Consider the following 12,758-nt stretch of genomic DNA (forward strand, 5'->3'; position numbering starts at 1 on the left):
CTGGTCAACAAGAAGGAAGTCTCCCGAGTGAACCTATTGGGTGAACTATTACTATTCCAAGAAAAACGGAGAGCTTCTTTCAGTGTATGCCTTTCCCCTTTGGCTGTCTGTTACATGTAGCCGTTTTTTTTTTAGTACCAGGGATCGAACTCGGGTCCTTGCGCTTGCGCAGCAGGCGGTGAAACCACTGAGCTAAATCCCCGGCCTCCCCTTTGGCTGTCTGGAAAGCAGATGTGACTCTGAAATACAATCACTATCGTGTAAGCATGACTAATGGCTCAAGCCCAGGACGAAAAAGCACAAAGAGCTCTGGGCCCCTGACAGCCCTATGGTGGTGCTGTCCCATCCAGCCCTGGACTGCCAACTTCCAATGGTTTCATGGCTGCTGCCAGACTGCTATGACACTCAGCCAAGTCATCCAAAATTGTCTGGACCGATCTGAATGCTTGAATGAAGGGAAAATTAAGAACTTGAAGTAGCTTCTTAATGTCCCAAATGAAATGACAAAGAAATTCCAAGAATGAAAGGTCTGCAGTCATCTCTACAGGAATCTTTCTCCACCCTTCTAAGGATTAGCATCAAGGCTTTGTGAGAGTCCAAGTCCCACCCATAGACTCCTGACTGACAATTTGACTCTCCCATCATTTGGTGTCATACACATGGTGTCCTACAGAGGTCCCATGGGTCATGTGCACTGTGTCTTCCCCAAGGCTTGGTCCTACATCAGCCTCACCCAGTGTGAAACTTCCTGTCAAACCTGAAGCATCTGCTCTGGCATCTTTGTCAAAGTCCAAAAGTCGTAATTACATTCTGCTTGTGAGGAGAGTGGCCAGAGTTCCAATTAGGTAGTATTTATTTTCTGGCGAGGAGAGATTATGCCCAACATGGCTGTGCACACTAAAGTACGGGGTCTGACCCAAGCGATAAAGGGACATCTCAGTGTGACATGAGCCACCATGAGGCTGCAACGGGCAGCTGCACCTGGCCATACACTGAGCAAGCCAGGGCAGCTGTCACCTTGGAAGCAGCTAAGTGAGCCCGAGGGGTCACACTTATTTTCTGTGGCCATTACCAAGAAATAAACTGCACACAGTTTTACATCCCTTAAGTGACTGCTAAAGGGGGGTGTCAGTAGATGAATGGGATTAAACTCCAGCCCCTTCTCTAACAGCTTTCTATCAAATTATAGCCCACCTGAGGAATACAAGAACTAAATTTCTAATGTACAGTATGCATCTTAACACTACACAGTGACTTTGTAATCCAACTTATGAATGATAAATGAGGTATTTTGCTCTGCTGAAAGACATATCATTTGGGCTGAAAGTTTTATTTAATGTGCAAGACTTTAATAAATACATGTGACAAAACAGTGAAATAAAGTACATTCAGAAAAATATATAAAATGACCCTTTTTGATGAAAAGAGAAAGGCTCAAGTTTTCAAAGCCTGAAGTTACACTGCATTCCAATAAAGACAAGACCCCCCCCCACACAATGAAGAGAAAATCTCTATAATAATTTATTGACCTTCAGTTTCACATTGTGAAAAAAAAATGTTTTACAAAACCTCAAAAATGTAGTAGTAGCAAACAAGTACATAAGAACATGAACATTTTACTAACTTACACAGTTTTGTACGTGAGTCACATATTCAATAGCCACGAGGGGGATATTACGCAGCTCTAATCACTCTTATTCAGACAGGTGTCAAGCCCAGAGAAAGGGAGCTACACAATTATACCAGAAGTGGAAGGCTGCCCTTTGTTATCCGTTTCTACAGCAACCAGCCCACAAAATAAGAAGAACCTTCGCTGTCTTATGCCAAGGGTTTTGTGTGTACTGTGCTGTGAATTGTATTTGCTTCAAAGTGCGGGACTTTTTCACAGGGTGTGAATGGTCAAGTAGCAAGCCCAAATGCCTACATCAGTTCAAAGACTAGGAGCCCAGAAAGTTTCCTGCAGGCTGGGGGCCCACCCTTTCAGCGGCTCCATCCGACTCATACACAGTAATTAATAGAGGATTCAAGGACAGACCACAACTTTGAAACAGCTGCAGAAAATTCTTCCTTTCAGATCCATGCGGTGACACATACATCTCTTGACAGATTTGCATCATAAACTAGAGCGGCAACTGCTACAATGTAATGACACTGACTACGCAGCCAGGAGACAATTAGACATTTGCATTGCTTAAAACACATCCAGGGCCTCACTGCTGGAAAGTACTGGGATTCTTTCATTCCCTTTTATTCCAACGGCTCACTTACTTAATTTGGTCCAACTACAGCCCACTTAGCATGGCATGGATGGACATATACATTGTAAGTAATAAAGTGGAGGGAAATGTTAAGGATTTATCTGTCATCAGACAGTGCAAACACGACATCAAAGGTTATCAGTCTTGACCCTATTTTCTAAGATACAGCAATGTGAGAAACATGGACAAAAGCAGATCAACTTGCAAACTCTAGTCTTCCCCAGAAAGCTCTGTGGAAGGAAGCACCTACTCGAGTCTAGCACTAACACCTACCACAGCACAGTCAGTCAATAAGCACTCCACAGAGCAAAGAATGTATTCACAACTGGTTCCCGACTGGGCCAGAAAACCTCTCCACTGGGCCACTGCTTGGATTTCTTTGGTGTTTTATGACGAATTGTGTCACTTTTGTATACCAAAGAGTTTTCCCAACATTTACCTAAAGGTGAACGACTAGAGTGTATCTTGTACCAATGTGTTTTCCTAAAGAACTTGTAGCACTTGCTCAATCCGACAGCAAGAACAGAGAACAAGAGAACAAGTCAGGCGAATGTGGTCGGTAAATTAATTTGGACCTGTGACATTTTCGCTTCTCTCATCAAGTGTAGTTACGGCAAAGCCTTCTCGTAGGGTAATAAATAGATAAATAAATAAACTTTGGACATCTTTATCTCTGCCCTATATACAGAATTAGTCCATAGGATTTTCCAGGATTTCAGGATATTCTACAAAGAAAAAAAAATGTAAAGCGATTTGGTCCTTTCCAAATTTCAGCAGCGGAGACTGAAGTTAGGTAGCAGATGGGAAGGAGAGGGCAGAAAGAGGAATTCTGCTTTCATCCCACCAGCCATCAGCGTGACCAGCCCCATGAAACCCCGTTACAAGGTGGGTGTCTAAGAAAAGTGACCTCCATGGTTTCTGTACCTCTGGGATGTAGTTTTCATTTTCTGTTTTGTATACTTTCTCTGTCCTGACAATTGAAATACCCACCCCACCCCACCCGCCCTCCAGTTATACTCCAAATTGTAACTCAAAAGTTTTCATTTTGTGCAGCAAAGCACACCAATAGCTACAGAATGTGCAAAACATACAAACGTTCACACACGTCCGTACACGTGAAGACAACCGTAAGCATTGTTTCAGCATGCAGGCATTGAACAATAAATAGCTAAATCTATAACAAATTTCTTAACAGCCAAGGGAAAGTTTAAAGTCACTTATAAATAGAAAAGCACATCTACTACCCAATGGTTAACTACAATAATGTTCTCATTGTTCAGTCGTTCCTGGGAGGCGCAACCCACCCCTTTGTAATCAGGGAGAGCACAGCACTCATTTTCAGCCAGCCTAGCCAGCGTCCCTCCTGACCCACACTCTGGCTTTGAATCTCCAACAGCAGCTGGTGTAAAGGCTTCAAGCTCGCTCCTCAGAGACAGTTGACAACCATTTCAAATTTTACACATAAATGGTGGAGCCCATGGAAATCAAATGCTCAATGTGGTACAGGAAGGGAAAAGGTCCAGCTTTTCTCTCTCTGAGGAGCTGATTAACGCTGACATTAATCCACAATTACAAGATCACAGGTTCATCCATTCATATTTAAACTATGTGCTACTCTCAGGGAAAATCCCACCCCCCCCCTCACCCTTTCCTTCTTCATGTCCACGTGGGACACTGACAAGGTGCACTGGATGTTGCGGCTCGCAGAAACGCTGCTTCTTTTTTTCACTTCATTATACTTGGCCTCTCCAAAGTAGAAATCTTGAACTATCTCACTGAGTGATAGAGGGAGCTAAAACAGAAAAAAAAAAAGAAGAAGAAGAAGCATGAAGGATTTGTGTGAAATCATCATTTTAAGATCTTTGTCAGTAGTCACAAAAGTCAAAAAAAATTCTTTTTAAAAGAATTAGTCTGGACAGACCTGGGCCACACTGTTTCTAAAGGTTTTAACGGTATGTTCAGCAGTAACTGTGCAAAGATTATCAGGAAGAACTAAATAATGTACATGTGTGCTCATGCAGATGGTGGCCTGCCCAGACAAAGGTGTCCAAAGCAAGGCTTTACTTCTTTCCTAAACACATGCTCAAATTCAAACCTATGTACTTAGTTGCATATGATGCTGACATTCAAAAGAATTCCTAAACAGAATCACTGTGAAATGATCACTATGGGGTCAAAAGGAAGAGATTCCTATGCGAACCCTCCAGGCCTATTTACCCTAAAGGATTTCAAATTAAGTTTATTTACCATATAGAAAGCAGGCATATTAATCCTATTTAAATGCATCTCCACTATTCATTATGGCAGAAATCAGTCTCACCTCCTTTCCTGTGACCACATGAGGCCTTGATAGACCAAGGATGGAGGACTTACTATCAATAGACTCCATCAACCCAAGTGCACACATAAACTCAATCTACTGCGACTGCCAATCCTGTGCATTTCATAGGCACTTGGCATTTCTCTGCACTACTCACTCTGCCCATTTACTTCTGATTTCAGACAGAGACATTTTTCAGAACGCTTTTAAATATTCTATCTGTATATGGCAAGACCCTGTGTCAAAAAACCAAAAAAAAAAAACCAAAAAAAAAAAAAAATATATATATATATATACATGTATATAAACACACACATACTCCCCCTATCTGCTCAGAAAGTGCATTTCCAGGCCTAGTTTTTGGCATCTGTATCACTAAGCTGTAACTCTTCTTTTTTTTTTTTTGGTACTGCAGATTGAACTCAGGTCCTTGCGCTTGCGCAGCAGGCAGCGAAACCACTGAGCTAAATCCCCGGCCCACTAAGCTGTAACTCTTAAGTATAGACAAAAGGAATGCTGAAGGGGCCATTCATTAATTGCACCGAATTCTTCTCACTTTGCTTTTGTGTTCCGGACTCTGATTCATTTCCTAGCTGTTTCTTTTGGCCGTTTCCTAACAGTGATTCAAGTCTTCAAGGCATTCCTTAGACTGTGGTGTCATCCCCGACCTCCTCCTCTTGTAACCTGTATATCCACATTAGCCCAAAGTATGTATCTTGGAATAATATAAAATGACAAGGCACTGCACACTCATACAGAAAGGGAGGGAAAAAACCTAAAAGAGGATGAACAAAGCAAATGAAATTCTAAGTGCTGTCAGGTTAGGGCCACAGACACGATGAAAATAGACAATAATCAAAGTAATTTCCTTTCTGTCCCTCCCACCCACTGGTGTTACAGTAGTTAAAATCTCCTTGGGGGATGAGCTTTTAGATCTGGAAAGGTTTTTTTGTTAGCACTGGATTAATTTGTTTAGCACCTACATTAGAAGAGCAGAGGGCTGTGGGCTTCCGCACTTTGGGGCTGATACCTACTAAGCACTTTACGTCACTCCATCCAGCTTGAATGTTTTAGCACTATCTGGTGTGCAGTAAACTTGAGAAATTTAAACCAACATTCTCCCTGTCTGAAACTGAAAGAGTAGCTTTGATCAGGCGCTCACGATGCCTTTTAAAAGCAGCAACCCTGGCCCTGTCAAATTCAGTTTTATGTGCTGGACTCTGGTTGGGGGCAGCAGGGTGAAGAGGATGTTGTTTCACATATAACTCAGCACTTTATTTGCTCTGTTTCCCAGGGACCGGAAGCCTGTGATTAGGTTCAAATAACCAGGATAGGCTGAATTCAAGTGTTTGCCAACATGCTCTGGGTTGAAAAAGGAGGAACCAAAAAATGCAGACTCAAGACAACAGAAAGATAATGGTCAAAGAAACCGGATTTTCCCACCACATAAAAGCTACCTCCACTGCTAGATCTCAGAGCACCGTCTCAATTGAAAAGACGAAAGAAAACTGTAAGTACTGAATACATGCCAGGCACAGGGCTAGGTATTTTTTTTTACCCAAGTCTGAATTGGGACAGATCTTGGGGCAAGTATAGTTAAAACCACTCATTTGACAGAGGTGCAGTCTTAAGTCCAGAAGGATCTAAAACTTAAAACTACGACAAGAACAAATACCTGTGGTCTCTCCTTTCTGCCTCAGTGTCCTTACCTGGCTCCAAGAATACCAGTCGGTCTACCAATTAACATTTTTGGTATACCACCACCATCACTGGTAATTTTTACTTCTCTCCTGTGCAAATATAGTCAGTTCTGGACTAACACCTAATTTAGTGCTGTTAATTGAAGCTTTTGCCTATGAGGTTCTTCAAAACTACCTGAGAGTTGAGTCATGCATTCATATCTCAAATGAAATAACCACTTGCAGAGCATTTGTTTATTCAGGATTACTGAGATGCCAGCAAGGCTGCAAAAACCAGTGTGGTATGGGACACTTCCCAGATTAGTCTTCTGACTGTTCCTGCTCCTTTGAAGGAGTTTCATTCCTAGGAAATATTGCATTACTAGGAATTCTGCTAACTGTAATAGGCTGGAGGAGATAACTGAAGAATTATTTAAAAACCAGAAAGATGAAATGTGAAAGTGAAGCTATTTTAATGTTTGTATATGACCTGTAAACAAGAGACAGGGAAAGAAATACTAGAGAAAACAGAGCCAGACATTCCCAAGTCATAAGCTGGTTTTCACTATAGTTCCTCCAAAATAGCTACCTTCTACTTAGTATCAACAATAGGCCCATGAATCACCTGAACAAATCCACACATTCCATGTGTTCCATGTTACACATGAGCAGGCAATTCTGGGACCAATTCTAAGGCATTTAGCAACAGTAAAGTAGCCCTGAGCTTTGCCTACACTAAGCTTGTAGGTTAATTAATTATTGGAGCCAAGAGTATAATATACTCTTAAGTACACAGACAACCATTATGTACCCAGATATATGACACAGAACACAACTTTTGTTAGCCCCAACAATAGGGCCAGCCTAGCTGATTAACTCTGAGAGGACACAATTATAGGACAGTGGCTCAGTGTATCAGCACATCAAAAGCCTACAATGCAGATGCAACTTTTTTATAAGGACAGATCTAGAATCCCCCTTTAAAGTTAATAAATGCCCTAAAATGGACTATATTTTGAGTGAAGAAAAATTTACATCAGCTAATAAATAGATTGGAAAGATTTTTGAGCAATACATTTTTTAAATCCTATTCAGTCCAGAAAGGGTTTTAAGAAGCAAAATTTGAGTATCAACAAGACTCTGCTGGGATGATACCAATACAAAGCTCAAGATTACCAAGTGGCAGTTCAGCAGAGGCTCAGTGCTGTGAGCCAGGATGCCTGGGTTGACTTCTTGACCAACTCTACCATCTATTAAGCTCTGCAGCCTTGGGCAACTTCCTCACCCTCTGTATGCATCAGCTGTTTTCATCTACACAAAGAGGAATCATAACACCCCCAGGGGCTGCTGTGAGGATGGAATGGGATAATCCATGTGTAACACACAGCACTACCCCAGCACACAGTGAGGAGTCAAGACACAATAGCTGGAACCATCAAGAGAGGTCAGGGGTTCTCAAGTGGGCTGTATATTAACTCTACCAGAAAACCTTAAAATTACTCATGCTTGGGGCCCACCCTGATCTCATGAAACAAAGTCTCATGATGAGCAGTTTCTGAAAAGTTCATTGGGTGATTCTGGGGCTCTGTGATCATTGAGAACCACCAGCTTATGTTATGGGGATGTTACAGGTGTGGTCAACATCAGTGTTTTAAGTTCTGTAGGTGTAAGATCATTTATTTTTACAATTTTTGTAGTACTTCTGCATAGGTGGTATGGGTCATCCTGGGCTCTACTTTCTGAACTCGAGACAGCTAACCTCATTAAATACATACTTACATCTCCAGCATAAACTTTCTCTTACCTCATGCTTTCTGTCTTTAAAATGGACTATGTTTAGGAGGGCAGATGTTTCCAGGTGCTGACAAATGCAGTGGGAATCAGTGAGTATGGGACCGTGGTGATGCTGTTCCACGCGTCTAAAGTTGGGTCATAACAGTCCAAAGTCTTGCATCTCTGGATGCCAAAGTATCCTCCAACCACATATAGTTTGTTTCCGGAGGCCACAGCATGGCAGCTCATGCGCTTTGCTGTCACGTCTCCCACCTTGGTCCACTGGTAAGTTTCACTGTTGAATTTATAAGCAGAGCAGGCAGAGAACTCTGTATCTCCCCCCATAATAAAGATCTGGTTCCCCAGCACAGCTGCTGCTGTGTAACGCCAGGGCTGGGGACAGGTGGCAGGTACTGTCCACCTGTTTTCACATTGATCATAACACTGAACCTTGGGGAGCTTGTCATGACTGACGCTGGTACCTCCGAAAGCAAACAACTTGAGTTTGGCACTCACTACTGCAGCATTGCTAACGCCCTCTCGAAGTGGGGCCACCATGGTCCATTTGTTGGTTGTGGGGTCATAATGTTCCACTTGCTTTAGAGAGACAGAGGGCGAGGCCGGGAGACAGCCAGTTGCGGCTGTGTGCCCCCCAACCACATACAGGCAGTGCTTCAGTTCAGCAGAGCCATGGCCAAACCTGGCCACCAGCATGGGGGCAGCTTTGGACCACTCCTCATGCAGGGTATCATAGACCCAGACATCTTTTGAGACTCCATTTTCAGACCCACGGCCCCCAGTAATATACACTTTGCAGCCAATGGCACATGCACTGAACTCTTTTCTTGGGCTGGGAATGTCAGCCTTGGGAATGATTTCTTTGGCCTTCTGGTCCACCAGATACAGCTTGTCACACATGAAAGTCTGTCCTCCCAAGAGGAAGAGGGCATGGCCAGTTTTCCGAGGCCGGGCACAAAGGCTGGTCACCACACCGTCATTCTGCAGGATTTTCAGTTTGCACCGGATGGCCTCTTCCACGATCTCCTTACTCTTTCTCTGTTTGGTGATAAGTTCCTCCATGGCCACCTTCTCCATGAGATAGATGGCAGGTAGGAGTGCCAGCCTCACTGTCTGCAACAGTTCTGGGAGGTAGCAGTAGCGCTTCTTCAGGTCGTAACTGATCCAGTTAATTGCAGATTCATATACAAGTCTTTCATCTTCTGTCTCCAGCTCTTCACTGGACAGGAGCTGCACAACCATGTCCTGTGGCAGCTGGAGGAAATCTTCGTTCTTCCTGATGGTTTGGAAGTTGCTGAGACACATTCTCCAGGACAGTTCGTACAGCTTGGTGCACTGGTGCGCATCGGACAGCAGCAGCATACCTAGGCAGTTGGTGGGATGCAGGTTCTTTTCTAGGAATTCTGCACATGCATCCCGGATGTCTTGAAACTCCAGCATGTCACCAGCTTCCAGGAGCGATTCTGCATTTTCTTCATTGATGATGACCCGGGAGGAGTATGCGTAGTCAAGGAGCAGCTCTAAGACTTCTGGGTGTATGGAATTGTCAAAGTTGACTTCACTGTCCTGGCTCTCTTTCAAGCCACCACTGAACATGGCTTCAAAGTAGCGGCTGCACGCAGCCAGCACCGCCCGGTGGCAAGGGAAGGTCCTATTTCCGGCATGGAGGAGGACATCTGTGAAGAGACACTGCTGCCTTAAAAGATTCAAATGCGTGAGGACGCTGTCGGCATAGGAAGACTTATGAAACAGATAGATGTTAATGGAGCCGCTGCTGGCCCTGGACTTGCGGTTCTCATGCACACTGACTGACATTTTGTTTCCACTCCCTACAAAACAAAACAAGACAAGGCAATGAACACAAGGCTTCTGATGTTCCCAGCAGCCAAACAAAAGCAACACTCATTTTGGACAAAGAAAACAGGATACTTTGTAGTTAGCCCTGCTGTCTACTCTTCTGTTAAAGTTAAGGCCATTCCAAAACAAAGCCTGGGACAACCACCTGGAAGCAACCACATTTACTGTAATAACTTTTGCGATATTAGTACCACATACTGTTAAAAAAAAAAATCGCTGCTTAAAAGCTGGTTCATCTTGGAAAACCTGCCTGTCAACTTCCAGGATACTGAAGTCCTTGAGAATGTAAGTCAGCAAAAGCCAAGGGGAGCAGATCTCACTTCACAGCTCTTTGTGCCGGTCCAGCTGATTCACTGCTGCGCCACTTAAAATGCCAAACCCCCTGCTCTCATAAAGCCAGGAGACGCACCAGCTTTAATGCTCTATGCTACATAAAGCCATGTGTAAAACAATACCTATTAATTAATTCCATCAAGAATTCCTTTGGTAAGGTCCAAACTCCACATACACAGTAAATGCCCAATTTCTGCAATGGCCAGCCCTTTAAATACTAACAGATCATTTCTAACCAGACAGCTCTCCCACTACAGAGTTCTAAATGGACCCCAGCATAAACATTACCATATATTGATCAACATGCTTTAGTAAAAGCACAGAATGGATTCTGGCCACAATGGCCATCCACCTTTCTTGCTCTGGAAAGCTTCCAAAATGAGGATTTGGCACTGAAAAGGAAGAATATTTTGAGTAGCACACTACTACTGCTTTTCTGTTATTCCAGCTCTCTACTAATTCTTGGAAAGCCAGTCTGAAGAACAAAGGATGCATCCACCCCCTCTTTGATTAAAAGGTGTTTGTGGGAACCTGCAAATACTGGCATCTGCATATAAGAAAGTTCAAAATGCAAACACTGCCTTATTTAAATTAAAAACCACACAGGGGTGTATATGTGTGTGTGCACATGTGTGTGTGCACACATGCACAGGTGTGTTATTTTGCCAGCTATGGTTAATTGAGGGCCATCCTAGAATTTATTTGCTGACTAACGTGCTTTCCATGGTAACTAAAAGTACAATAGAACCAAATTCTACCTTCTGGTTTTCTGCAGTAAAAAACATGTAGGGTAAAGACATGGGAAATGGTTATTATCCATCTTTGAAAACCAAATCCCGTCCCCTGCACACACAGACTGTACACTACCCCTCTGCCACTTCAAAGGAATAAAGCCCTTAAGAACCTGCCTGTCCAAGGGTTCCTGACAAGTTTTGTATCCCCAGAGGGTAAACTATATAGCTGGTTACAGTGTCTCTTTTAAACCTAGAACAGCCAGTACTTATAGCACAGCTGAAAACATCTGTTTTTCCTTCAACTATTCAGATATTTATTTTTAAATTTATATTCCAGGAAATGCTAATAAACACAAATGAATGATTTATCAGATGTATGGGCTAGAAATACTAAACTACTTTCCCAACCAGCTGTGAGAGAAGGCACAGAAAACAACAAAGGCAGGTGCCTAGCATGACTCTGACATTCAGACCACATGTTAGGTGATGTAACTTGTTTGCCTTTATTGCTGGAATTTAACTTTTTATGTGTAAACATGGCTTGGAGGGAGAAAGTAGGCAACACAGTCTAACATCTAGAATTCTGGTATTAGACTTTATAAAGCATCTACAAATCTCCACAGTGGCTTGGGAAAATGGAAAGGAGCCAAGCACCACACCACCTGAACTCCCTCTACCTGCAAGTCCATTTTAACCAAGGCCCAGAGCTCTAGAGAATGACTGCTAAGGGCCCCTGGATGTACCAGATTTCTGAAGGGTTCAGACATCTATCTTCCATGCTCCACCACTATGGATACCTTTTGAATGAGTGCATTCAACCTTTAATATTTGGAGGAAGACTGAAAGTGTAAACTCTAAATACTGTACTCCTATGAAGCTGCCTCCTCTTCTCTCAAGAAAGGCAGCAGCTCTGACAGAAGAACTAGGCACAAGCATCAAAGTGCTTGCTCGTTGAGCTGGAATCCAGCTGGGCCCAGACTCATGTCCCTGAGCATGAGATTTTCAGGTATAAAACAACATTCACAACCAGGTGCACACTTAAGAAAACAGTTTGGTTAGAAGACCTCAGGATACAGGATGTGCATCTCTCTACATCCTGTGCTTATGCTGCTATCTTTACCAGGTTGGCCCAGAAAGCCAGGAGGGAGAACCTAGCTTCTCATCTTGGATACCAACCAACTGGAAAAGCATGTCACCATCAAAGTTTAACATTCCTGCAGTAATTATGTGATTAAAATAAAAGGTTCGCACTTGAAATCCCAAGGGAAACAACTTGCTTTCTGGTTTAGAATTATGCAAACGTTAAAATACGGGCAGAAAGACCGTTTAGACAGTCACTAAATGCACCTTCAACACAAAGTGAGTCATTCTTTGGGCATTTTTTTAAGCCCCCAGAGATTCAATATTTGCGTGCCACGGACAAGGCCAAGACAATGCACACATATACTTAACCTACTTCTACAAAGAAGACAGAGAAAAGGGCTGCTATTACTGTGCACATCAAAGGGGCTTTTAGTTACAGTAACTTCAGTTCCCTTAAGGTCCCTTAGACAGGCTCTCTTCCTCCAATGAGTAGCGCCCCCAAAGTTTCCAGGTTGTGAGCCCGATCGAAATCCCAGCAATAAACTAGGCAGATATTTTCAAGTATTTACATTACTGATAACAATGGAACATTATAAAGACCTTCAAAATAATTTTTAACTTCCAGCCCTCTTCAGTAGTTGCAACGCTATTTAATACGCCGACTGCCTGTAAGGACGACACCAAATTCCATGTCCAACAAGTT

The 12,758-nt window shown here is 43.0% G+C and overlaps 1 protein-coding gene across 1 annotated transcript; it reads right to left on the minus strand.

The window, feature by feature from the left end:
• Positions 1–1,311: 1,311 nt before the first annotated feature.
• On the minus strand, positions 1,312–9,863 carry Enc1 (ectodermal-neural cortex 1). The gene is made up of 2 exons (XM_004874148.4): positions 8,062–9,863; positions 1,312–4,050 (listed from the first exon to the last, which is right to left on the minus strand). The coding sequence occupies exon 1, from the start codon at positions 9,861–9,863 to the stop codon at positions 8,094–8,096; it is 1,770 nt and encodes a 589-aa protein (XP_004874205.1). The 3' UTR covers positions 1,312–4,050; positions 8,062–8,093.
• Between the last annotated feature and the right edge of the window lie 2,895 nt (positions 9,864–12,758).

This window comes from Heterocephalus glaber, unplaced genomic scaffold (genome assembly GCF_053883595.1).
Source record: "Heterocephalus glaber isolate CG9 unplaced genomic scaffold, H.glaber_assembly_v1.0 deba00001056, whole genome shotgun sequence".
In the NCBI taxonomy this organism is placed as follows: Eukaryota; Metazoa; Chordata; class Mammalia; order Rodentia; family Bathyergidae; genus Heterocephalus; species Heterocephalus glaber.